The sequence below is a fragment of the Phalacrocorax carbo genome, chromosome 2 (assembly GCF_963921805.1).
Source record: "Phalacrocorax carbo chromosome 2, bPhaCar2.1, whole genome shotgun sequence".
In the NCBI taxonomy this organism is placed as follows: Eukaryota; Metazoa; Chordata; class Aves; order Suliformes; family Phalacrocoracidae; genus Phalacrocorax; species Phalacrocorax carbo.
In genome coordinates this window covers 12,524,095-12,551,911 of record NC_087514.1, presented here as the reverse complement: position 1 = coordinate 12,551,911, position 27,817 = coordinate 12,524,095, and the positions used below count along the sequence as shown (strand labels likewise).

Here is a 27,817-nt window from a genome sequence, read left to right as displayed (position 1 = left end):
CCACTTCAAACAACTCTCTCTACCTAGGGAAAAATGTAGTAATAATAAGCAATAGCATTAGTCTCCACTCCTTGCCCCAGAGGTTGTCTACTAATCCTTAGGAGCCTTTGCACTCTGCAGGCTTCCTTTTTCTATCCTCATTTGTCACTGGAAAAATATTTGTATGGGTCATATACATAGTGCAAGTCAAAAAAAAATTTATTAGAGAAAAAAACGAACAATTCTCCAATATTCTCCTTTATATATGAGAAGTAAACAACAAACAATTTATCTTCTCCAAGGAAAACAGTAGCTTGTTAAAGAAGCTAGAAATCCCCACTGCTTGTGAGTTGCTGGTAGCTCATTGTGCTGATGCTTCTGAAAGGAAACTGAATGCACTTGCCAGGGTTTTCTTTTCTTTCATTTCAAAAGTGTTCTCTGGTTTGAGATCTCCCCATAGCTAATTAAAACAGAACACAGAGCGACATTAGTTATGCACCAGAGTGGGAGTCAGAAGATGTAAGTTCAGTTCCCAGCCCTGCCACTGACTTCCTGGGTGACCCTGGGTAAGCCTCTTGATGTAGATTTTCAAAAGACCTCTGGGCCAAATTTTCATATTGAAGTTTGATTTTCAAAGGAGCTCAATATCTAGTGATTTCCATGATGCTGATTATGGCCAGAATTTTGAGCGAGCTCAGCAACAAATATGCTGAACTCATTTAAAAATTGGGCTCTTAATCTTTTTCTGCCTCAGTTTCCCATCTCTTACAGTGCTGGTAAGATATTTTCCTTGTCTGTCCTGATTGTTTAGACTGTAGCTCTGCAATGCCAGAAATTGTCTTTTCATGAATGTGTATAGTGTCTTGTAGAATCCTGTCTGTTCTCTATTACAGTTTTCAGGCACTACTGTAATGATTGTTACACCAGTGAACTCTTTTAGAAAAAAAGAAACTGTAATCAGAAGAAGCTTAATTATTGTGCTGTTTCTTTGATCTGGGTGAAGATCATGTGAGAATGTCATCTGGAGAACATGAAAAGCTCTACTTAAAATCAGCATATTTATGTTAGCTGACTTCTCTCGTCCAGTAGGGACAGTTAATCTATCAGAGAAGCAGGTTAGATCAGCCTGGCATGATTTGATTTGGCAAGAAACATATTGACTGCCTCTTACTACCTTGTTATCCTTTAGCTGCTTACAGTCAAATTGTTTAATAATTTGCTGAAGAATATTTTCAGGCGCTGCGTGGTGTGGAATTCCATATGCCTACCTGCCCCCCGTGGTAGATAACATGATGCCGTTTGTAGTTCCTACTGCACCAGCTCTGTTTGCACTTTTCCCACACTGCTTGTATGCTCTTGCGACATCTCAGAACAACATAACATTCTCTGTTGGCAAAGGTATAGAGTGCTTCTTCAATTCAGAGATGCTGTTTGCTTCCCAGGACCCACTACAACCCATTCCTGAAATTCCAGATCAGCATTGTCAGTGATAATCGAGCTCCTGGTTTCATGCTCTGTGCTGTACCAGCCAGAGGCCAAATGTAGTAACCCAGGAATGTGTGATTGCAAAGACTGTCACTTCCCAAGGAACTCTGCTTACTGCTAAATGACTGCTCTTTCCACATACCTGTGGGTGTCACTAACGTGGTAGTTCTTCCCTGTTAGGTTTGTCATATATGAGTGGACATCACCTCAAGCAGCTGAAAGTTTTGAAGCGATCATTTCCTATGTTTACAGAACAGGCATGCAACTCGCTGCTGTCTTCCAGATTCCTCTGTCTCCTTGGCTAGAATTATTTACTATTGTGCTGGTTTTGGCTGTGATAGAGTTAATTTTCTTCATAGCAGTTAGCATGGGGCTGTGTTTTGGATTTGTGCTGAAAACACTGTTGATGACACAGGTATGTTTTCATTCCTGCTGAGAAGGGCTTACCCAGAGCCAAGGCCTTTTCTGCCTCTCACCCCACCCCACCAGCGAGTGGGCTGGGGGTGCACGAGGAGTTGGGAGGGGACATGGCCGGGGCAGCTGACCCCAACTCACCCAAGGGATACTCCACACCATAGGATGTCATGCTCATCATATAAAGCTGGGGGAAGAAGAAAGAGGGCGGACATTTTGAGCGATGGTGTTCGTCTTCCCAAGTAACCCTTACGCGTGATGGAGCCCTGCTTTCCTGGAGATGGCTGAACACCTGCCTGCCCATGGGAAGGAGTGAATGAATTCCTTATTCTGCTTTGCTTGTGTGCATGACTTTTGCTTTACCCATTAAACTGTCTTTATCTCAATCCACAAGTTTTCTCATTTTTACCCTTCTGATTGTTTCCCCCATTCCACCAGAGGGGAGTAAGCGAGTGGCTGTGTGGGGCTTAGTTGCCAGGAGGGGTTAAACCATGACAATTATTCAAGTATGTGCTCTCTGAAGAGCCCTTTTGTCACTATATATGCTTTCCTTTAGATTAAATGGGATGCTCTACCATGATCAGGTTTGCAATGAAAAAATTTGCAGGGCACCTTTAGGAAGTGTATGGTTGCAGCTGTTTTTCAGTTAAGGCTGAGTGTGCTTTGTCATGAGGAAAGCTTAACTGTGTCATTCATCTGTGACTAGCATATTTTATTGTTGTATTTTTAAAAGAATTACTCACTTTATGGTCTTCACTAAAAGTGCTTTTCAGCTTCTTAATCTCAAAAATAATTTCCTAAATTGTGTTACATGTTCTAGTATTGGCACGGACGCCGTATAAAGGTAGTATTTGATCCTGAAGAGCTGTCATTGCTAGTGCTGGTATCTGCAAATACAAGCTTGAAATCAGGGAAATACTGCAGAATGGTTTGGGTTCAAGGGACCTTTAGGGATCATCTAGTCCAACCCCCCGGCCATGGGCAAGGACATCTTCCACTAGATTAGGTTGCTCAGAGCCCTGTCCAACACTTCCAGGGATGGAGCATCCACAGCTTCTCTGTTCCAGTGTCTCACCACCCTCATAGTAAAGAATGTCTTCCTCACACCCAATCTAAATCCCAACCAACCTAAAATTACCCTCTTTCAGTTTAAAACCATTTCCCCTTGTCCTGCCACTGCAGGCCCTGGTAAAAAGTCTCTCTCCATCTTTCTTATGATTCCCCTTCATATATTGATTCTGTCCTTAAAGTTTTTCCATTCTGTCCAGTCACTGAACCCAATTCCCACATACGTTTACAAGCTGTAGCCAAATGTGTAGTAAAGGAGGAATCTTAATTACCCGTACAAACCAGAGAGCCTCAGTAACACTGACCTAACCTAAATTCTGGGCTGTAGGGCTGTGTGTGATTTCTGATGTGAAAGAAACATCGACAAAAGCAGGCTGTGCCTTATCTTCATTGTTTTGAAATGGTGATTCCTTAGTGTAGCTCTATTGTAGTCAGTTTTGTTTTCCTTCCTTAATTAGTGCAGTTTGATTGTTTCACTTATATTAAGCTGTTTATTTTGAGATATAAAATCTTCATGTTTCTCAGCATACGCTTTAGGGATTGTATGTGTTTCTGCAAGAGCTGACGTGCCAGCCCAAGAGTGCAAGGGAAGTTAATAGTTCTTAAGAGGACAACTAGAATGTTACTCCATCCTGGTAATGACTATAAGATTGAAAGAGTGAGCGTAACATTAACTGCTCTGCTAGAAAGATGAAGACGGTGCAGAATGCCATGTGATTTAGCTGTGTGCTCGTTATCCTTATTATGAAGCACCAGTGACACTGCAACTGCTGTCCCATCAATTCAACATTAGCTTTCCTTGCTCTGCTTGTCCTGCTTAGCCATTCTTGTTTCTGCTGCTGTGTGCATCTGTGCTGAGGGTGTTCAAGTCCTCTCTCCCCACTCCACTACCCTATTGAACCTGATCTGGAGAGGAAAGTGTAGAGATGGAGAGACCTTGGGGGTTTAAAAGACTTTTTACCTCGTGCTTGACCTTAGTTAAGCCTCTCAGTCTTCCCAGCACACTTGCCATAAAGCACAGTCATTTCCAGATTGTCTGTTATCTGCACCATGCAAAAATGTCAAGGTCAAGTCTGAAATGCATGTGTTGCTACGTAAATGACACCGGGGGAATGGTAAGGATTTTCTGCTGCATGTAAAATTAATGAAGATGCACTCTGCTGGTGACACTCCTGGCAAATGAGAATCTGCAGAAAGAGGTTTAAAATAAATATTGATCAGATTTAAAATTAACTACTAATTACCATCAGAAGCTACTAGGCTGCTGAAGTTATAATCCATGAGTATTTATAGCTCAGGGCTTTAGCGTTAGATTTTTTCTACTGACTGCCATTCAAGAAGCCTAATCTTACATCACAGGACATGTTGAGAAAAATAGCTGTTCAGCTGTTCCCAACTGATGATAGCATTACGCTTAACTGCACAAGCCCCCCGTGACATTGTTTTGGAGGATGCTGTATAAATTGGGATTAGCAACAATTTCTATGTCTTTTAGGGAAGAGTTTACCAAGGATTATTATAGCGTAGATCTGCTCTGTGTTCACAGCATAGTTTATGCAGGATGCCTTAGTACACACACATGCAATATGTTACTGAGCCTTAACCTAAATGAAAACCTTGCAGTTTTACAGTTAAGCAATGGCATATCTGTAAGTTCCTCTTTACAAAAACCAAACCAAAACAAAAAACACCTGTGAGTTTTAGTTCTTAACTTGTTTCAATATGATATTAAATGTTGATTTTTTTTTTCCTTTCTTAAGTAGTTTAGCAAAGAAGCGTTATTTTATAAATATGAATTACCAGAAAATGGTCATGTGTACTTCAGTGCAAGTGTTAGTTTTCTCAAAATAAACAACCAGATGTTGTGCAATTACTAGAAGATACTGGTTTCTCTATTGTATTTTTTGCTTTTAGCATGGAACTGATGCATTCACTAAGAGTGTATTTGGAAACTGTTCATAGCCTTAGTTACTCAGGGGGAAGGCAGTGTGGTCTAATGGGAAAGGCAACGGTCTAACACACAAAATGTGTAAGTGGCTCTGGACGTATTCCTGCCCTGTGCCCCAGGTTTCTGCCAGCGAAACAGTCATGGTAGTAGAACTGACCTTTTTATAGTGTTTTGTGTTCAAGAGAAGAAGGAATTGGCTATTACTACTTCCACAAATGATTCATTGCTTTAGGAAAATTCCTTTTCCAAGGAGGCTGTTGGGCCCACAGGCTGGGGACCAAAGGCAGGAGCAGAGCGGGAGATGCAGCCCCAAGCGGGTACCCAGCCGGTGCCCGGAGCCGTGACTGCAGCAGGGCCACGCTCCGAGATGGTGCTGGAGTAATGGCCATGACGTGCAGACAGCTCAGTCTTCTTGCCTGTCCCAGAGGCCGTTTCAGCAGAGGCATTTTAGGCAGTGCAAAGCTGCAGAATTCAGAATAACTGGAGTGGTAAAGTTTATATGTAAAATACAGAAGAAATTCATTTCTATAGAAGAAAAGTAGGGAATGAACACAACTTCTCTCTTTGTACATCTTAATAATAAAACTCCAGTAAGTTATGTGGATATATATATAGTACTTCACTGCATGTTGAACTGTAATCATTTGATGTTAAATATTTCTAAATGAAGTGGATTCATTCTTGAAGTTGTTAAGAGTTTTAGAAAGCGCTCTGAAGGATTGAAATGCATCATTGAGAACAGAATTGCAAGTGTCGCTCTCGTTATCAATACTAATTTTGAAATAAAATATCTCGCCTACAAGTTTCTTTCAAGTGTTTCAACACTGGGCTTTAAGGGGTAGAGAAAAGAATATTTTATTCCCACGATTTCAGTTTCACTATTTCTTATTTGTACTCATGTCTTTATTCAAGAGCAATATAGTACATCTGTCTTTTCCTGGTAAAGAGAGGCAGATCTGTCTCTCCAGCTTCCTTTGGGTGGAGGGGGCTGTGGAGCTGGTTTCCTGTACTACAAACCTGCCGACTCCTGAAGGCGAGAGATTGCTCTTTCCTGTGCTCTCTCTGCAGTTTCAGACAGCTGCTGAGTCGGTGCCATCCTTGCCAATCACAAAATCGACAGGTTTATGTTCAGGGATTTTGGTTTCATGCCCTCTCACCCTATACCTCATAAACATTCCTACCGATGTCCCAACACATGGCAGACTACATGCGCCTGACACTGGGGCTGGGGGCATACTTTTTTTCAGCAGAGCTGCTTAGGAAAGAAATACAGTGGAGTCTTTGGCAAAAAGTCTTTTGAGGAGAACATGAAAAGACAGATTGAAATGATAATCAGGATGATAATCTCCTAGGGGTGTGATCATTTGGGCTAGCTAGGGGCTTTTCTGCTCACTAGTTCCACAGCAGCCTGTTGGATGGACTGCTAGGAAGCTACGCTGCCTGGTCCACTTGTCTGATCACTTTTTTTTTTTGTTTGTTTTCTGCCTCTCTGTTACCCTGGAACAGTTCTGTCTAGGAGTGTTTTCTAGCAGAATCTTGCTACACCTGAAAAGCTGTCACCAGTTCAGCTTTTCAGAAGTGAATGACTACCAGAATGCACAAATGACGTACCGAAATGGGCGAAGCGACCTCCAACCATATAGGTTACAAGATACACGATGTTACTTTTTGTTCAGAGATGTCGTAGACATAGTTTCTGCTTGTGAGCTGATATCTAGAGAATACTTGGCATGGATTGTTCTGAGAGAATCTGAACTGATTTTACAGAAGAGACTATCCAAGGACTGCTAAAGACTCATGCGTAAATGGCTGTGGCTCCAAACTGCTGTCAGTACTGACAGCTTTCCTCTCACTACTCCTGTCCAGCATTAACAGTGCCTTTCTCAAGTCCAGTGTGGAAGTGGATTAGGCTGAACAGCCAAAAGGCACTCCTACTGCAGAATAAGAGCGTCCACACAGGGAGTTAATACCAAGTAGCTAATGCATTCTACATTCACACCCTCACTTATTGTGCAACAGCTTCCCTGTGTAGGCAAGCCCTACATGTTCATGTCATTTGATGGTTAGTGTTGCATCAGTGACATTCCAGATTCTGACCACAATGTTAGTAATGGAAAGTGGTTCATCTTCTAATGAAATGGTAGGCCTTTTTTTTTTCTTCCTGCTTGCATCTTTTGCAACTTTTTCTTTCATGTGTCCGGAGTGAAATTCTTAATTTTTTAAATGCGTGTGATATTCTTCTAATCTCTGATATATGAAATGATGCTCTCTAAGCATGGAAATTGCCTTTATTTAGTATTCTGTATGAAGCAGTGGTTGTTCAGCTTTTTTTCTTCTGAAGAGCAGGAGAAAATCCAAGTAATAAAAATGTTCTTTGCATATATTTGCAATTTATTAGCTTCTGTCTGATATATTTTTTCCTCATAAGATATTACAGTTTTTGTCTTGCTTTGCTTGTACTGTGGCATCCCTAACACTTCTGCTTTATTGTCACATGCCTGGCACGCTTTTATGTGGACTTAGAGTTTCCTGGTCATTTAAGTAATCTGTTTATCAGCTAGGTTTGTTTTCAGCAAACCTTTGGTCTTTAACTTGCATCTTAAATTTGCCCGCCATTGCAAGAGAAGATAGCTAGATGGAAGAATATGACTGTCTTTATTTTCCAAAAATAGTGGCTCCTCTGAGCTTACTGATGAGCCTTCGTGACATCTTTTTAGGTAAGCTTTGTCTTCCCCAGGAGGTTCTTCAGATCTAGTCCAGACTGTAGTTATGAGGAAACTGCTGTTTGAAATGTCATCCACAGACTTTGAAGTGTGGATTTCTCATGTTTGTTTGCAATAAAAGAGGGAGGAAGAAAGCTGCCTCTGTTGGTTTTCCTACCAAACTGTTTGAGTGGTGTGGTTTATAATCAAAGATATCCTTTCTGTTCACATTTCTAGGGGCACAGCTCCCACTGCACAACAGTCTGAATTTCCCAAAATCTAAAGGCAAAGATGATGTTTTACTTCTCACTTCGAATAGTGTACGAGTTCCACAGGGCACCTCTGGAGTTTGGTTTTTTTTTTTTCTAGGTGGGATTTGTAGTCACGTTTATTTATTAATACATTAAGCAGCAAATTGTATCTAGTTTCAAGTGTCTTTCCATCTCCTTTACTAACATTTCTGTAACGAGTGTCCTGTAACATTTCCATCAAATCATAGTCTCTCCTCATTTTAAGGACATTCTGGAAAACTGGCATCAACCAGCTCTACCCTGTAGTGAAAGGATAAAACAGGAACAGTATTTCCATTTGGAACAGTGTATTTTAAAAGGCCTGTAGCTTAGTGGGACAAAATACTATAAAACATGCAAGTGCTGTGAATTTGACGGCACCAAAGGAGTTTTTAGAGGGTTGTTGCTTAGTGCAGGATACTGTCCTTTCCTTTCCCACTCTTACTATGTAAAGGAACTAACAATTTGCTAATTTGTTCATCCAATTGTCTTTCATATTCCAGGAAAATCTGAATGGCTTATATTTACAGAATTCTCATTTTATTTTGGATTTTATTTTATTTTGGATACTTCTTACACAAGTATGTGTAAAACAGGGCACATTCAAGGGACTTGTCCATAATTACCAGCCAATTGCTTGGCCTGGGCAGGAGCAAGTAAATTTGCAATTGCAATCTGGAGCAACATGTTAGAGGCCACCTTCCTTAGATCAACTTGTGTATTGCAACACCACCAAGTAATCAAACTGTAATGTACTTTAATGCAAAGCCTAGTTTGGCTTGGTTTGCAAATTAAACTATCGCATGCCTCTGGCAAAAGCAGAAATCCTTTGAACTGTTTGACTGCAGATGTAGCTTGCACACCTTATTTTCTCTCTTAAAAATCAAATTAAACTGTAACCTGCAGCCTCTGTGGTAAGTTTCAAGGAAAAGTAAACTGTTGCTAACCTTTCTAGCAAAGATAACTGTCTCTAACCAAGCTGAAGAGTCCAGGCCCAAATTCCCTTCTCCAAGTTTAGACAAATTCATTGGAGGAAAACTCCAGGGCTTATTAAGTACAAAGATATTACCTCTGACTCAGGAAGTCCTTGGCCACAAATTGCTAGAGACTGGGAAAGTTTGCCAGGAAGGTATTACTCTGTGCTTCCCCTCTTCTTTCACTCCTCCTACAGCATTTACTGCAGATCCGTCCCAGGGGCACAACACTGGACAGTTCTGGACTGCTTCTCCGGATCTGAAGTCTAACCCTAATTCAGAGCACTAATGGGCACACTGACCCACTCTTAAGCATTGCCCATGGTGGTCTCAGCAGTGTGTTTCATGGAAAGCAGCGTTTGGTCTCATTTCCTCCTTTAGATTTGTCCTTGGAGCTTCCACACCCCATGCTAGCAGTGCCCCAGACTGCTTCTGACTCTTAGAATACAACTCTTGGATGTGATGATGCCCTTCAACTCCCCCACCTCTCATTATTTTCTGTGTCCTGCTGGCAGGAACACTTGTCATTTGACTTGCCCTCATAACATTCATGTTTTTCTTGGAGCTCTCAGAGATAGGATTTTTCCCAGCCTGGATGAGTTGCTGTTATTTCTGTAGAGTCAGCAGTACAATAGACCCTCTTGGGAGCCAAGTCCTTGTCTGTCTAGTGGCTCAGGCTTACACAGACTCAGTCCTGCATGCTTAACATTACCCTTTGATTTCCAGGATTTGTGTCTGACAGAGGGCAGGTGACAAGGCAGAACAACCCAGCACAAAAGGAAAGAAATACATTTTTACACTGGAACGTGTACTCACTCAGGGCCAGGTTAGAGAAACAGGAATTGGGTAGAGGACATTGTTGGCACTGGAAGCATGAGCAGGCAGAAGTCTGTCTGTCATAGAAGTGACGGTGACAATGGAGAGGATCTTTCCTCTAATGCTTTTTTAATTTGTATACTATCCATGCTTAGTACAATTCACAACGTAGCAGTTAATGTCTCTGCACTATGGTTTTCTTATTTTTAAAAGTTGACTTCAAAGTTCTGAGCCTCTCTCAGCACAGTAGGTAAAAACTGAGCTAAGGCATATTAGTCACATTTTTATCAAGAGATGAAAGTGATAGAGATAGGAAGTACTACCAGCTTTTAATTAAAATTGAATAAGTAAAAAACAGTTGGCGGTTGCAAAATTCATTATGATGTCTTACCAAAAATAGATACCTTTATGAGAATGCAGTTTTATTACAACGGTGGGCACTAATTAGCTGTAAACATCACTGCTGAGAGAGCCAGATAGAAAATATGTTACTAATACTCAGAACAGGTTTGAATTGGCTGGAATGGAAAACTAGAAACTCTTACGGCTCTTAAATGTAATCTCTCAGACAACCAAACTAGATATATGTAATTCTGTTACTTAAGGCAACATCTGAATTTCAGGAACAATAACTTAGTGTCTTCTGCATCTGGTTTTAATTTGCAAGGAAAACTCAATTTCACAAAAATGTAACCTGGCTTATCTGAAATAGGTGCGACCCTGTGTTTTTATTTCTTGTTTCTATAGAACAGTCAGACTCGCAAGTTAGATCCTCCAAACTTTTATACATTTCCTTTGGTAAAAAATCCCTTTGGCCTTAATAAAAACATCTTCCAATATGAGTTTACAGGTATAGATCTACTGTTTAGAGCATCTTACTGGCCAGTTCAGGATGTATGTGTATCTTGCGTAAACTCTACAAAATTTACTGTAGTTGAAAAAAGCTATTTTCCTCCTGTAATCTAGAACATCAAGCAATGGCAACATGTCTGTGGGTGGTTTATCTGATTTACACTAATTTGCTATTGACATTTTTGAGGTATCACTTGCATCATCCCAGTCATGCATATTTATTATTAAAAATACTAGCTGCTTATGAAAAGGAAATATTTTAAATAATTATTCATTTGTGCTATGATAACCTCTTGAAACCAGGGCCGCACTCTGGTAGACTGTATACAAAATCATTGCAAATGAAGTGCAGCCTGAAGTGTTGCAGCAAGAGGATGATTTGAATTCAGGAAGATTAATATGTCCCACCTACAAGGAGTGGATCTCAACTCATGGAATTTCAGCCATTAAACATGAGGCATCTAAATCACCTCCAAAGCCAGTATGAGAAAGAGGTAAACCCAGCCTGTGATTTAGCTTACATCATTTAGAGACCTGGGGCCTTCAGGGGAGACTCAAGCACCAGTACCCAAGCTTGAGCTGGTATTTTCAAACCTGGATGCTTCAACATAGTCTCTTAAATTCTTGTGTCGGTACCTAAGTAAGCACACACAGAAGTAATAAGTGGTGACTCCTTGGCAAAGTCAGAAGGTGCTGCGCAAGGTGAACGCCCTTTCAGATGAGACCACTTACATGCCTCACTTGGAGTGCTGAGCTTTAAAAGTAAAATCACAGGCACAAGCCCCACATTTTAAAACTTTACCCACCTTCCTTTGTAAACAATCGCTTGTCCTAGGTCCTGCTAGTACTGGAGTGTTCTAACTTCATTGACTGACAGGACGCGCTGGTACTCTGGAACTACATGCCAAGTTCATGAGTTGAAACAAAGTACAACATAGAAAAATGTGAGTTTCCAGATGTTTTCAGTGGCAAAGGTTAGAGCGGCGGTATGGCAAAATTTGCGGATACGTGACTTTAAGGAAATTCTGAATCTCTTGTTCTTTGTTGGCATTACTCATAGGACTAATACCATAGTATGGTATTTAAATAAAGCAGCCCATGCCAAAGCTGGCACCTACCAATATTTGCAATATCATTTAGCCTTGCTGTCTCAGTGGGATTTCACCCATTTCTTTGTATTTCAAAAGCGTCATTAAAAAAATCCCATTTTCTCCCCAAAAGTTGTATTTTCTTCAGAATACTACATGTTTATGATAGAATAAACCTTATATATAAGAAATCTAAGCATAATATGGGACAGGTTTTCTTTTCTGAAAACTGGTAACTGATGCAAGTCTTTTTCTGATGTCTATACCATGATAGTTTCAGTATTTACAGTTAAATTGTGCCCACTTTTTCCTTGTGATTTGCAAGTGTTTTCTTTTATTAGGGGGTCAGTATCTGATAAAGGTATGTTAATATTCTTGGAGCTGAAAGCCTTAAAATTATTATTGATATTGGACATTTGATCTCCTTTTCCCCCTGCATCCACACTCTACTGATTGAACGAGGCCTTAATAACAGAAACAGAAATACCCTTGATGCTTGCCTGAGTATTGCCTAAGTGTTTGCAGGACTACCTGGGACAGAAACATTCCTGAACACTTGGAAAACTCTTGCTATATTGGAATGGGGAGAAGGGCAAGCTCTGTTAAGGAGGAAGGAAAAATACGCAAATAAAACCGGCATCCGGAAAGGTGCTGTGGTGGAGCGATGTCTGCAATACTGATGCCAAGAGTACCTCAACCAGAGATGTGCTGGCTCACATGGCAGTGTGCTCAGTCTAGACTGGGTGTGAGAGACTGTGATTGCATCAAAAGTGCTGTCTGCTGTTATCATCCGGAAGGTGATGGTGTTATACAGACATGCAGGACTGACCATAAGTTAGGAAACACTGGGCCTTAACAGATGTGGAAGACTGAATACCAGGGATGCAGAGATGCAAAGATCGGCTGATAGTGTGCAATAGCAGCAAAGGGAACCAAAGCCGAGACTTTGAGGAAGGCAAATCATGAAGTAACTCTAAACTGTCCATGTTCACTTGTGTTTCTCACGGCCCACCTTGGCAGTCAAAGCCAACGCAGGCCACTGAAGGATTTCATCCTCTCCCAACCCTGCGTTGCTACCTTGTGAACTAGCTTGTGCAGCTAGAGAGAAACATGTTCTGTTCAGCTTGGCACAGCTTGAGGACTAGACCCCAGGGCACTGCTGCAAAAACATTGCAGAGCTACCCCAAAGAAATGGAAAGCTATGGTAGGTGTTGTTTACTATTATTACCAGATAAGATTTAAAGATAAACAAATGCATTCAACTAAAAGCCTAGGTTCACAATAACAGAGCAAAGTCAGGAAAAGATAAAACATGTGTACATTTATTAATGTTATACTTAGCAACATACGTCCTTCTTAGGGGCTCCTGTGTCTCAGCTTTTGACTCTGGCTAATTGGTTTCTGCACGGAACCCTGGGCTGGCGTGCCCCTGGGTACACAGAGTTGCTTACACCTTGCCTTCTTCTGGTAAAGGCGGGGACCTTCATCTTCTCTAGCTCAAAATAGATTCCTCCTTGTTTGTCTGCCCCTCATTCCCTGCCACCGGGCCATCAGGTGTTTTCTTGGAGGTTTCACTATTTCATTCTGCCCCTCCTCCTTAAGGCTACTTCAGTAACATTTTTATTGTCTGTCTCAAATAACACTTTCTTGGCTTTTGTTTTTCACTAATTATAGTCTTGTTAAAATACAGCAGCATCACTTTACAAATGATGCATTATGATAAATAGTACAAATTTCTTTTAAAGTATATGTTGTGTATACAGGCTATATAGCAAGCTCATTTATGACATTCAAACACAAACTGATCTTGAGGGTAGGACTGCCAAACCTGCAAAAGCCCCACCTCATCCTTTGTTAGATTTTGGGGACTCACCTGCATGCCACTGGTTTTTGGTGAACTTAGACAGGCTTTGCATATATTCAGGCGAGCTTGCTTTCCTTCCCAGCCCTCCTTTCTAGCACTGGCTATAAATAGGCACACAGAGACAGACACAAAAAAAAGTCGTTACCATTTAAAAATCCACATTTTTCTAACAGAGACTATACTACAGTATTTTTTGCAGTATCTTGTTCAGAGAGTGGTATAGAAATACGTTGTGGCATCTTAGATATCACTGTGAGATAATGCTTGGCAAATGCTGGATTTTATTTGCTTATTTTAAGTATTGGCTATCTATACTAAATATGAAATAAAAATTGTCTTGTTTCCTATTATAGTTCGCCACCAATCAGATAATGGTAATGAGACCATTGAACAAATCGATGAAGATATAGCCGTGACTCAGAGTCAGATGAACTTTATTTGCCCCATTACGCAGGTATGCTATCACTGCTACTATAGTCGATTGGGAAATAGTAATTTCATATTCTTCATTGGATTGTTTATTACAAATCTGCAATACTCGTTAAAAGTCAGGCAGTATAAATTACAAACATTATCAGAGACGGGCAACATTGCTTGGGAAAAAAAACCCACATAAGTAGGAATGCAGTTAACCGTGCAGGACCTGACCCTGTAATTTGAGTGAAATGCCATGTATGAATAGCAAACACACTTCCTGCTGTTTTACATAAAATGTCATATGAAGCATTTTCATGGGCATTATCAGTTCATTTAAATCAAACCTCTTGATTACAGATGGAAATGAAGAGGCCAGTTCGAAACAAAGTTTGTGGACATACTTATGAAGAAGACGCCATTCTAAAATTTATCCAGACTAGAAAGCAGCAAAAGAAAAAAGTCCGGTAAGCTAACAAGAATATGTGGAAAAGCTATTTGCTTTGCTGTGTAAGTGGAATTTTACTCCACTTGTTCTAGGAAATGTATTTGGATTGGCAAGGCTGCAGGAAGTAATACCTAAGTGTCTGCCCGAGTCACAGTCTCCTCATTAGTACTGTACACGTGAAGGAGCTTTTCTTTTTAATTAAAACAATATGTAAGGAAATATTCAGGAAGTGTGTGGGGAAGTTACAGCTGCTTGTGGTACCTGCACAACAGAAGCAAAGGGATTTCGTATAGCCGTGACCAACAAAGAGAAACTTCAGCTCCCTAAAATTTAATTGCTCACTTTGTTCCCACTCCTTATTTAGCAAGCCCCAAATTTAATGAAAGAAAAACACCCCCGTCTCCTCTGTGCACCCTCTTTTGCAGTTATATTCCCATACAACTGAGAAATACTAAAACACTTAAATGAGTGCTAAAGTGAAAATTATGAAAACACAACTTTTTAGGTAGTAAGAGTTTAAAAATGATCGGACAGAGCTTTAAGAATGATCAAACGGGATTGTACGGTTCCTACTATGATGCAATCAAATAAGTCTTACTTTTATCATCAAAGCAGCCTGGCACTTTCCACACAGGGCATATTTTTTTTTGAATGAAAAGATGTAATAGCTGAATTTTTAACCCTGAAATTCTCACCGATAAGTTTTGCATTTAGGATGGTTTTGATTAAAAAAAAAAAAAAAAAAAAAAAAGAGGGAGAAGAAAAGGGGCTCAAACACTTTTTAGAGCAAGTTTAGACAACATATCATTTCATCATTAATTTCACTGTTGTTTTTACACCATATACACTAGAGCCTCATGCTTTGGGGTTGATGACATCATGGAAACTTACCAGTTGTGGACTTTTTAATAAATGTACAGTTTGCACATGCTCAGAAAGATCTGTCAGAGACTAGCGACCTGATTTCTCCAAAGATAACGCCACAGGCAGCTTACTTCATCCATTGCTCTTGCATTTCTGCTACACTCTACATACTCTGCCACAGGGATGCAAAGGTGGAAAGGGACTTTTTATTCCGTCTTACTTCCTGGCTACAGGAAAGCACTGCTGTGAAATCAAGCATCGAGTGGGATGTCCAGCAGGAAAATGCCATGGTAGTAGAGACTGTTGTGGTGAATCAAAACCTTAGTGTCAAGACATCTTGAAGAACAAGACAGAAGTATCTTGCCTGTGTTATGAGGTTAGGGAGAAAAAGTGGAGTGGGCGCAATGTACTGGGAATAACAACAAAACCAGCAGCGTGGATGGACAGAAACTTGGCTGGAAAAATGAACGGGAGTTGGGAAATAGCTCTTAAATTGGAGAGAAGAAATTGAGTGTTCTGGAGGATAGGGACAGGAAGCATGCGCTCAACAGCCCAAAACCACAACAAAAACACCTTCTGCAATACAAAACTGAATTTAGGATGTTCGTATCTAAATAATTCTCTGTGTTGTTAAATCCATCAGGAAAACGTGATGGCAGTAGAGCTGTTGTTGTGAATCAAAAGTTTCAGCACTGCTGCAAGGTCACATGAGAAATTGAAGACTTAGAGAAAATATAAAGTAAAAAAAAAATCATGTAAGCTGTACAACATTTAGCTTTAAAAGCTACCTTATACCCAAACTGAAGTTATTTGTGCAGTTTGAATCCTGGCAGTTCTTAATTTTGAGCTTTTAGCTTGCAACCTTAGCATTTTTACAGTAGTTATTCCAGCATGGTAGAAAAGCACAAGCACAGCAGTAACTTGGCTTCCTTGTTACTAAGTTAAGAAAGTCTGCTTGCTTTTCTCTGCCCAGTCTCACTGGCCTGCTGTAATTTTAACCTTTCTCATGAAAATGCAGTCAGTTTTGAAAAAACATAGGCTGCTGTGGTGGGAAGACAGGCTAGCTGATGCAACAAGTTCCCCATTTGAGTACCCCGTTCTCGTGGTGTTGCTACTTGGCTGGGCTCCTGCCAGCAATATTCAAGTGGAAGCAGGTATGTTGATAGAGCGGAGTCATGGTTAGGGGCACCCTCTCTGTCCTGACTCTGAAATCAAAGCTGTTGCTCACTCCAGAGTTACAGAAGTAGCTGTTTCCTCACACGTACCTTCCTGTTTAAATCCACGGGACGCCTTTGGTGCACTTGGCAGCGCACTGGCTGAATGACAGCTCTTCAGCTGACGTATGCACAGCCACCGGTTTTGTGCTGATAAACGCGCCATAGACTCCTCTAGGCAGCTCTTACGTGTCTCGGTTTGCTCACTATTTTCCACTGCCTGGAAGGACATACTAATACTTTATGCTTACAGGAAATGTGGGAAGCTTTCTGAGCACTGGTTATTCATTAATCCAGCAAGCAATGGCTCTTATAAGGTGATAAATGGGAAAACTGAGGCACAGAGCAATTAAGTGACTTATCCATGACAAACACAGTAAGCTGTGGACAAATCTGGACTAAAAGCTATGAGTACTGAGTGTAAGTAAGTTCAGCACCTCAGACAAATTTACTCCTAATAGAGTAGAAATTCAGGAAAAGTGTTATTTCTCGCTACAGGGTACCATCTGTGCAAGTTCTGGGCCATTGTCAAAGGAAAATGACCTTTGGTCCCTGAATATCTTTCACCCTGCTGTCTTTATCTGGCTGTTTCAAGTAGTTGTAAGGCATTTTGTATTTGATGATCATTTAGAGGCTGTTAATTTGACCCCATCTCTCCTTGCTGTGCTTTCTCAGTTCATAAAAGGCCAGGTACATTTTTACACCAACAAGATAGTCCACTGATTCACCAGTCAGCCTTTGCAAGTCTCATTCTCTTTTATCTATTTCCCTAGAAATTAATTTCCCTATTTATCTATCAGTGAAGGTTATAATTCTCCACTGCAGATTAATAAGGTAAGAGGTAGTTACCTGCAGTTTGAAGAGGGCTGCAAAGAGGGAAGGCAACACAGAAAAATGCCCATGCAATGCTAGTATCACTACTGGTGCAGGCAGCTTGTGTACACGAAGGAAGGGAGTGATCTACAGGTGAGAGGCTCTGTCTCTCGCTGTGTTCCTTCCTTTCTCCAGCTGTTGATTCCCACCAGTTTAGGCACATGCATTTATTTTTCCCCGCAGAGAACTGGTGAAGAGGAAAAGAGGTATCAAGGAACTGACAGAGGGAATCCCAGATAAATTCAATAAACCAACAGATGTTACGTAAAAGCCTATATCGGACAAATACAATTCTTCCGATTTAATGGAGTCTCTCTTTTCTTTTTAACAGATGCCCTAAAATTGGCTGTAGCCATGCTGATGTAAAAGGATCAGATCTTGTGCCAGCTGAAGCACTTAAAAGAGCGATTGACAGTCAAAATAAACAAAGCTGGTCAACACTGGAGAAGTCAGCTGGATACGCTGCTGCCACAAAGGAAATTTGTTATTAGAGGTCTTGTGAGATAAGCTGCTGATTGTAAGTAGGTTGTGTAACTGATTGTTACTTAAAGTGTTTCATTTATAGGCAAAGTTGAAGGTCTCGGCTGTAACTAAAAGCATTTTTTAAACTGCCAAATATGAGGAATTCCAGTTTAACTTGTTTTTTTAACCTTCCTGAAACCCCAAAAGCTTGCATTTAATAAATAAAACATGTTTTGCAGCATTTAACCTTCCTTGTCAGTGTGCTAATTTTTTCAGCATATTAGAGATGCAGATTCTGCCAGCATGTAATAGCGAGCGCTTTGCTCAATACTGCGGAGAGTTCTGTTACTGTCTCTGTAACTGCTGGGAATACTCGGAGTAGTATTTTCCTCTGACTAAGGATTTACCAAAGTCATATACCCTGCTTGGGAGCACACCTGTGTTTTAATACAAACCTCAGGAAACGTCAGTAGAGTTTAATTTGCAGGAAGGACCGCGCATCTGTACCTTGTGTGTGTATGCACAAAATTACCACTCACCTTTGAGGATCTCAGCCTCATTCTAGTAATTATTGAACGCTCTGCCCTAACTTATGCTTTTCTTTTGAGATTCAGAAGCTTTTATTTTAGGCTTTTTGCGTTTGGAAGTCCCAGGGGGCTTTACCTTAATACTGCAGGTTAGGAGACTACAATTATTTATAAATTGATTCCAATAACTAATTTGTAGGTAATACAAATATATTGTAACCATATGCCTTGAACTGAAAAGCAGTTAATCTCGTTATCTATGCATTTGGGCACAGATCCAAAAAAGGGGCTTATACTTTGTGACACTCCTTATTTATTACCTGAATTGATCTGAACACGTCTAGCAGATAAGGCGCTACATATATGAATTAGAAATAGCCACAGGTAAAAGGAGCTGCCTTGGTGGTCAGATGGCAATTATCTCTTGGTATACATGAAGTTCAAAGGTTTCTTTGAGCTTTGGGATCCTTAGCTGGTTAGATGGTATCTTCCTAGGTAATTTTTCTGAATTTACAATCTGACATTTAGTGTAAAATATAGCTACGGTACCTAAATGCTGAGCTTTTCACGCTGGGTTACTGTTTGCTAACAGCTTTCCTTTTGTAGACCATTATTAACCCCAATTGCACTTAAGAGTGCAAACCACTTCAAACTGAAATTGTTATTTTGTAATTGAAGAATATTAATCTGCAAGCTGATTTCATAGCTAAAAAAGGGAACTGAACCATTATTATTTGCACTGAGCTTTTGTGTGCAAAACACTTCATGGGAATTAGCTGGGTAATTTTCATAATGTGGTCTAACCCCAAAGGTCCATCTTTTCAAAACTGAGCAATCATCATGAGTGCCTCTGCCTGTGGAAGCCCAACTGAAATCGCTGAAAGAGACTGGGGGTGGTTGAGCAGTATGTACTTGTTTATATTTTTATGTGTTAAAATCAGGTTTTAAGACATCTCAGGTCTCAAACCTATATTTTTAAGATGGGTCACCAATTTTCAGTTGAGTACCACAAGGGAGGATGTCAACTATAGCATTTGTCAAAAAAAAAGGCGGGGAGGAGGGAAATGTCCTAAGCTGTTCATAGCTCTTTGTTTCATCTTTAAGTTTGGGGTTAAATTTACTCCAGCACTGTTTATAAGCAGAACACTCAGAAACAGAAACTCGCGTTAGTTAAACAATCTCTGCAGTTTCTGACCAAGGCGCATTAATGTTGTCCTCGTGGATCTAATTGAATCCCTAGTGGTAATCAGTCTCCCAAGTTCTCAGATGCAAAGATGTACATAGTTTTTACATGGCCACATGTTGCACCTCAAATTTAGTTTGTGAAGGTGTCTGGATGCTGGAGTGTGCCTTCCAATGACACGTAACATTATAAATGCAAAATTATACCCAGATTAATTTGTACCGACAAGCTGGTGGCAGCAGGTTTGGTTTGCTACGTGTGGTGTTTGTACGAGCGTACCCTTAGATAGCTACAGTTCCTGGTATGGTCATTACCCACATGTTCCAGTGAGTAATCCTCTAAGGGAGATTGCTGTCTTGGTTACACCTTGTTGTCATACATTAAAGAGAGAGGCTTGACCCATAGCAGTGCTGATGGACCTAGTGGAAGCTGCACTCAATCTGTCTCTGTGTTAGCTAATCCACAGGTAATAATGTGAACTGCCCGCTTAAGATGATGCAGCTGGGAGGATAAACAAACAAATCTGAAGCAACACTGTAAATGAAGAGAACAAATAGTCAAGCACTCACTTATTGCCACTCTAAGTGGAAAGGTATTTTTGAACGTTCACATTCCTGCCTCAGAATATATGATCTTCCTTCTCTCCTATGCTAGCCTGAGCCAGGCAGCATCAGTGAATCAGAGCCTGAGCAGCAAGTGCAGGTGCAGCCTACATTCTGAAGTCCTTCTCCGTCTTCAGCTGAAAGAAACAGACTGATTTTTGGCAGTGCTCACCTGCTTAGCTTTAATAACAATCACATATGAGGTGAAGAGGCATATGCATTTGAATAGAGGTAGGTTTCCTTCTTTTATCATCAGAGATATCTCTTTTCAAGTATGACCATGGCCATATTATCCAGAAAAAAGACAAACACTCATGCACTTACGTCTGGCTTGCTGACAAGAGTACTTGAGTCCCATCAGAATCAGTGATGCACCACATAGATTCAACTGCTAGAGAAAACAGCCTGTATTTACTGAAACCAGTGAAGTTCTCCCCAAAATGTTTGGTATTTCTGAATTTAAACTGTACCATAACATTCAATGAAACCTAGTATGATGAGTGAATCTTTTTTTTCTCTGAACCTGGAATTTGAGCCATCCTCTTGATTTTTCATGCCTGGTTTTCTCTTGTTGTTGGTTCTTACAAGTAATTTTCCATCTGAAATTGAAAGGTTACAGGCTTGGTCACCAGCATGAATTGCGGCTGGCACTTCACTAGCTGGAAGGATGGACTAGCCTCGGCAACTGGGGAAGGCTTCTGTGCCTGTCAACTGACCTGATGGAAGTTATAAACCACTACCGACTCATTGGGGTGGCTGTAGTTACTGACAGCTCTTTGCTTTTACATTTGCAAAGTTTGGCGTTTGTTATGCAGTTGTGACCTCTCTGTTCCCACGTGTCCTATGTCCCCCATAAACTCCGCTCTGGATAGGAGTAGCTTGAAAGAGTTAAAGAATAAAAACAAGGGTCTGTGATGAATAAGCTGATCTGTATGATTCACAGAAGTGGAAATTCAACAGCAGTTAAACCTTCACATCTTAATCTGTTTTGGCTGTAAGATATCGTATGTAAACAGGCATATGTTAACAGTTCACAGGGTAATTTGTGTCTCATTGTTTGACGTCAGAAATTTTGCAACAATATTTAAGGAAAGAAACTCAGAGGTGAGGTAGTTATTTTCTTTTCCGTAAGGGGTGCTTTACAGATGCAGCAAACTTCAGTGTAGCTGATAAGGGTCTGTCACTGAAACCTGGTGAGAGTCTGTCTCTGGCAGAGAACAGAAGTTTCACATAGTATATTGAGTCATTAAAGAAACGTCTAATCAAACATTAAAATAAAGGCAAAAGAGATCTATATACAACAGCTTTCAGTAGTACCCTGAGGCATGAGCCATTAACACAGCTCTCTCACTTGAACAGATTCTCCCCGTGAAGCAGAATTCTCCATTTTACAGCTAGAGACTCTGAAGTTTTCAAATCAGTGGAGCCATGATGTGCAAAGATAAAAACTAATCAGGCAGGCATCTCATGGAAGATTTAGCACACTTGTGCTAAAAGGAGCAAGCATTCCTCTGAATCAAGGATGTATTCATCATTACTGCTCCAGAGCTGTGATCTTATTCATTCTAGAAGAATCAAAAAGAGTAGGCTAAGTCAGTGCTCCCTTGAGAAACACCCAGAGCAAAAGCAGGGGCTGCAGGAAGTGATACCGATGACTCAACAGCCAAGGCCAACACACTGCCTTATTTTAGACAATGTCCTCTCGGACATACTCATGTTTCCTCATGAATGGCCGATGACAAAGGTCTTACCTACCTGTGGTCACAAGTAACTCATGACATTTTTCTCAAGAATATCTCTAGTATTGTGGCCAAAACTAGCTTAGAATTCACTGTGCAACTTGATTAACTTCCACTGCTGTTTCAAGTGAATGTTAATCTCCAACTTCCCTAAAAATCTCCATGTATGGATCCTGAGGTACTGTGTGGTCCCTTAACTGAACGTTTGCATAATGGATAAGTGCTCTGTTATACAGTGAAGAAGATGCACCTAAGAAAGGGGCTTCCCGGAGTGGAAAATGTTAGAATATCCCAAGGACAGGTTTCCTTTCTCTTGCTACAGCCAAAGCCTTAAGCTGATGGCTCCTCACTACAAGTACAGACTAGTACTGACTACAAATTCCAAGTCTTCCATAAATAATGATTTATTTTCCGGTCATAATGTACTTACTGTTAATACATATTATTTCAAACATAGAACGTGGTCACAGCAATGCTCAGAGGAGAATCTTATGTGTAGGTGCCAGCGGATTCTAGGCTGCCAGCCAGGAGCTATAAGAAGTAAAAACATCAGATTGATTGTTAGGCAAGTAAAATTCTGGGATGGGTGTACATCGTACAGCAGATACCCATGTATGTGCTTAGCTCCTTGATGCATGAGTAATCTCAGCAACTGTGTCTCATGGTGTGTCTCATAATTTCAAATGCTGCAGAAAGTGCTGCGGTGGGCTAGGAGAGCCTGCCTCACTCGCTTTATTGTGATGTTAGTCCAGACCCGAAGACAGAGCTTGAAAGCACGCACATGAATTGAATTGCATGGGAAGCTTACCAAAGGAAGTGTTTGCTTGTAAACTCAGTATGAATAGGATCTTCTCTGACCGCAAGGGAAATGGAGAGACACTCATTCACTGTCTGCTTGTGCAATCAACTTTTGAAGTAAAAACAGGATTTGAGGTTTAAAACCTGAACCTTCACACGTCTTTCAAGCAACAGAAGAAGCCTTTATGCTCTTTAGGCTACAAAGGAACAAAGTCAGGAGGTGCTGCTCATGAGACTCCTTGGATTTAATAACAACGGGCTTATCAAAAGGGAATTACTTAGAGTTCCTAGCAACAGCAGCCCTCAGAGCAGCTTCTGCACGGGTTTGAGGGGAGACATGTGAACACTATTACATTGCACTTCTTTTGAAGTCACTACATGCTCATCAGGTTTATTAGATCTTAACAGTGAATCTGCTGCTGAGTTCCACAGTGTCTAAGGATGGTTGTGGGTTCACCACATATGCCATTCCTGCTATAAAAAAAACATTCCTTTTAAGTTCTTTATCACCTGGCCGCACAACTACTCTGAGCCTTGTCTGTGCAGGGTGATTCTGTACACTAGTAGATTATGGACATCCTGCTGGTTTTAAGTTGCTGGTGTTCAATCTAGCAGTAGTTTAAGTTTCAGTACAGGGCTTGAGATAACTTGTAAAATAAAGATATTTATTTTTCATCACTTGCCTGATAGTTTCATATTAGTTGAAGTATTTGTGTACTGTGCCTCTCATCTGATAACTGAAACAATGACTTTTTAATTTCTTCCCATAGCAAGCAGCCAGTTTATTTATAAGTGGCCTAATCTAACAGAGATTTACTCTGTGTATCCCTTGAGACTACTATCAAAGTTACCAGACCTGTCCCAAGCACTTGGGAAGTGGGGAGATGGTTACACAATTCTCATTGCCTCTGGCTGTTCTAGTTACAAAGATAAAGGGTCAGAAAACTGGAGCAGTGGAGATAATCTTGTGAGTATCTAAAGAAAAGCAGCAGATCAGGTGAGTGTAGGCACTGGCTGAGGGTGAGACAGGTAGATGCTTGGATACTGTGTAACAAAAATCCCTTTAAATAAAATAACATGTCAGGAAAAGGGAACGTCAATGCCTGACCACCAGAAATTCTGGATTCTTAAATCTTTGTCTAGCAGATGCAATAGTGCTGCTTGTCTGTTTTAAAAAAGAGAAAAAATATGTGAAAAGCAGCATTCACCTTGCCACAGCTCTGGCAAATCTGTGCTGGGCAAGACCCTTCCCTCTGCTGAGACATACAATACACATCCACAGGGTCTTGTTTCTGCTCGGGTCCCAGCTTCTCGCCTAGCAGCTGGGACTCCAGGAAGAGGGGAGACAGTGAGCAGTCCTGCTTGCTTTGACCATCATTTTCCAAGGCAGGATTTACTTTTTGTCATGCTTTTGTAATGTCCTTTGAGTGGGAGCTCCTCACACTTCCCTAGCATTTGGAAGGTGCCTGTTGCACTCTGTTGTCCTTTGCCAAACACAAAGACTGCTGATCTGTACTCCCAAAGGCCATCCCCGCCCCACCTCTCTGGTACCAGGACCCTGTTGGAGCATCCAAGGCTGGGTGTTTGGTTCCTTGTAGTCTGCTGACTCACAGTGGTTCATTTTCTGGCACTTGGGTAGCAAGACTCATCGACAGAGTCAATGTTTTATCCCAAAGTTAGGTCTGTGAGTGCAATTCTGCACTGATCTGTGCTGCGCAGTGATTTACAGTGCTATCCATCCGAGATGCGTTACACTGCCTCCATTCATTTGGAAGGGCTGTAGAGGCATTCAGAGGCTGGACATTAGGAAAAACTTCTTCACCGAAAGGGTTGTCAGGCATTGGCACAGGCTGCCCAGGGAGGTGGTGGAGTCTCCATCCCTGGAGGTATTTAAAAGAAGGGTAGACGTGGTACTTGAGGATAAGGTTTAGTGGTGGACTCGGCAGTGATAGGTTAGTGGTTGGACTCAATGATCTTAAGGGTCTTTTCCAACCTTAACGATTCTACGACTCTATGATTCACCGCAGGCACAACTAAGCATTGCCATGCTAGTATTCATCGCATGTATGCTAAGCAGGTAGCCCCAAAAGAGTTCTTTTTGGCGGAGGGGGAGATGGAATGATGAAGGCTTGTGCAGGGAAGAGAAGGAAGACACACTCCCCCTCCCCCTGATGGCTTTTGATTTCAGGAGGAGAGTAATGCAGGAGCTATGTCTGGATGCTTAAAAGCCTATGGTATGGCGTACAATGAACAAGAGACCGCTATGGCAAGTGCGGTAGCCCCATATTCTGCAAAAATCTTCTACTATTGAGATGCTGCAACAGTTCTGTTCTTCACAAACCTCTTCCTGGAGTTCCTCCTGTTCTCTGCACCGGTTCATAACCAAACCAGGCTTGCATGCAAGCACTGGTGGAAGTGGGTAAGCAGGACAAGTTTCAACCCTCTGAGAAGCACCATGCCGTGCAGGTCATCAGACACCATCTTTGGCATTGGGTTTTTTTGCATTTTGAGGATCAGCCAAAATTAGAAAAAAAGCAAGAGAAGCCAAAGTGGGAATCAATTCTCATCTTTGCATGTTGGAATGAATTTGGTGGGGGTGAAGAGGAGACTGGTTGCGGCCCTTTTCTTATGATCCATGCCCAAAACATAAGACTGAGAATAAGGCAGCGAGCATTATTAATTTGGTTAATAATTGATACCATATGTTTATTCATTACATTAATGCTTTGAGTGCCTGAAAGCATGCCAGGCATTTTAAAGATGCAATGAAAGCTTCCTGCTGTCAGGAACTGCCCCCCATTTTGCAAAGACCTGCCACCTGGGAGATTTAAGCTTGGGTTCATCGGAGCCACATGTAAACAACTGAAGCTTGATCTACACAGTCAGCTGGGAGAGGGCACTCACCAGCACGCCTGGGATGAAGCACCCAGGGTTGTCTTTTCCTGGCCTTCGAGGACTGCGTGCCCAGCGTCTGTGCTCCAGTGAGCAGTGACACCCCCACAGAGTGAGAAATCTGGGGAATCCCTGTCAAAGGAGGCTGCCCAGACACCAGGAGCCTGCGGCCAAACTGTGGGGTGCAATGCTGTGTGTACCTCTGTGCTCTGCTCTCCTCTCACACCTCAGATGGTTTTTTTGGGGGACAAAATGATGAGGGAGGCTTTTTGCCCTTCTTAAGGACCAGTGGGTGCCATCCCCCATTTGGCTGCCAGTAGCCTGAACCAAGCACCTGTGCTGGTCCTGGTGGCATAGGGCCAGCATGAAGTGACCAGCTGTGGACTCTAAGAGGCTTTAAATGGGTGGGAGGCTGGGGAGGTGAAGAATACGGCTTCCAGTGATGGGTGCAAATGGATGCTCAGTATGGCCCTTCTCCTCAGTGGGGACGACGAGCTGGCACAGGAGCTGAGAGAGGGGCAGCTTCAGGAGGGTGAGGACCAAAGGCACGTACTTACCCCAGGTGCACCGCTTGATTTTTACACCGACATCTTCACTCCTGCTCACGCTGCATCTCAGGCTGAGAGCACTACAAAGGATGCTGTTACATGCTAATAATGCCCATGAGTAGTTTTATGTAGGTCCATTGCTATTTTGATGTGTCTACACCCTTCCCCTGTTCCCAAAAGCACTGAAGCACCCCCCATCTCGCGCTGTCTCAGATGTAGGAAGCAGCCCGCACACTTCCAGGAAGGGAGAAGTAAAACAAAGGTCTGAGGGGTACTCATGCGTGTTTTACCTATGAGAGGAACAAAATAAAATAGTGTGCTTTGAGAGTCGTGGTGAATCACTCAGAAACAATCTGCAGACATTAATGGAATTGTATTTCTGGGAAAAAAAAAAAAAAAAAAGAGAAAAGGAAAATGCAGGCCCTGGGATATCCCTTTATGGCATATGCATTTTATGTTTAAATGCATTAATGGGACTGCTATGCTATGAGTCATCCCACACAAGAGTTTCATGTGTTTCTTAAAATACACTAGAAGTAGCTGAAGGCATGCACGGGTTTGCTCTGCAGTTATCTATCAGGAATCTGAGCGAATACCTGCATGCGTGGCATCACAGGCTTTAGAGCTGGGGGGCCCCCATCCTGGGCCCTCTCTGCTGCTTAAACAGACCAGGGTTGGGGAAACCAAACCAGGATAGGAACTGATCCTACAGAATAACAAAACGTGGGCTCCCCGTGTTATTAGGGAAGCCTCAGCCCTGAATTACAGAGAGATTTGCATATATGTAAACAGAAAAGCTGGAGAGTTTCCTTCTGAAGCACTCTTGTCAAAACTACAGCTGTCTGCATTTTTTCCAGGGATGATTTGCTGGCTGGTTTTCTCTCGTTTTTCTTCTGTTTACTAACAGCTCTGGCTGCAAATCTATTTACTATTGCTTTAAACCCACACTTCTGAGCCTGCTGGTGGCTGCTGAGCTCGACTCTCTGCTCCTCACGGGTCGCTTCGGCTGCTGCCTGCTGCTTGCTCTCAGTACTATTCCTTTTTCGGAGAGCAGATAGTTTTTACATGGGAAACACCCAATGCAAAGTATTTCTGATGGTGCACGTTAAGTCCACGCTGGTGAATGAACGGTGGTAAATACACAACAGCTCCATGATGCAAACCTTGGCATGAACGATTGTTATTTAGTGATTAGTGAAAAGCAAGAATCGGGGCTGGAGGGAAGCATGGCCAGCGCATAAAGGGGAAGCTCCTGGGAACAGAGCTGCGCTCGATTTCTCTCCACAATTAGCCTGGCTTAGCTTTTTTGTTTTTACACATCGCAGGAGGCGATGCTGTCTCGAAAGCGCTACGGCGGCATTTGAAATTTCTGGCAGCGCTTCCCGGCGGCACACGCTGCCCGCGGATCAACCCGCCGCTGCCATTTCCAGGGCTGCCTTTGCAGGAGAGGCGGTGGCTTTCTCACCGCTTGCCTTTGCTAGGAAACGCTCCCTGCTTCTGCCTGTGCGCTTACAGGCGGGCGGTGGAGGCTTGAGGGTTTGGCCAACGGGGTCAGCTTGCAAGGGACGAACCCCGAAATAAGGGGTGACCCGCGCCAAGCTCTGGAGGCCGAAGAGACTGAGGCGGGCGTGAGATGTACTTGCTCCAGACCGGCTGGAGGAGCACGGGAGGGGGGTCCCCGCCGCGCCCCCGGTCCCAGCGGGTCACGCAGCCAGGCGGGGCGGCGGGAGACCCTCCTGCTTGCGTGGCCCGCTGCGGCCGGGGGCGCCGAGA

At 42.1% G+C, this 27,817-nt stretch overlaps 1 protein-coding gene and 1 long non-coding RNA gene across 3 annotated transcripts in view; one reads left to right on the top strand and one right to left on the bottom strand.

Moving 5' to 3' along the window:
• NSMCE2 (NSE2 (MMS21) homolog, SMC5-SMC6 complex SUMO ligase) overlaps positions 1-18,001 on the top strand; it is a 136,148-nt gene extending 118,147 nt beyond the window's left edge. For both annotated transcript variants that reach the window (XM_064442101.1, XM_064442102.1), the window contains 3 exons: positions 13,834-13,934; positions 14,255-14,361; positions 17,625-18,001. In XM_064442101.1, coding sequence (XP_064298171.1) covers positions 13,834-13,934; positions 14,255-14,361; positions 17,625-17,784 — 368 coding nt within the window. In that variant the 3' untranslated portion in view covers positions 17,785-18,001. The remainder of the gene's footprint in view (positions 1-13,833; positions 13,935-14,254; positions 14,362-17,624) is intronic.
• Positions 176-27,817, bottom strand: LOC135311852 (uncharacterized). The gene is made up of 8 exons (XR_010371383.1): positions 27,510-27,817; positions 22,237-22,337; positions 21,367-21,632; positions 20,035-20,204; positions 17,270-17,480; positions 13,490-13,581; positions 1,248-1,365; positions 176-439 (listed from the first exon to the last, which is right to left on the bottom strand). It is a non-coding gene; the product is annotated as an uncharacterized LOC135311852 (long non-coding RNA).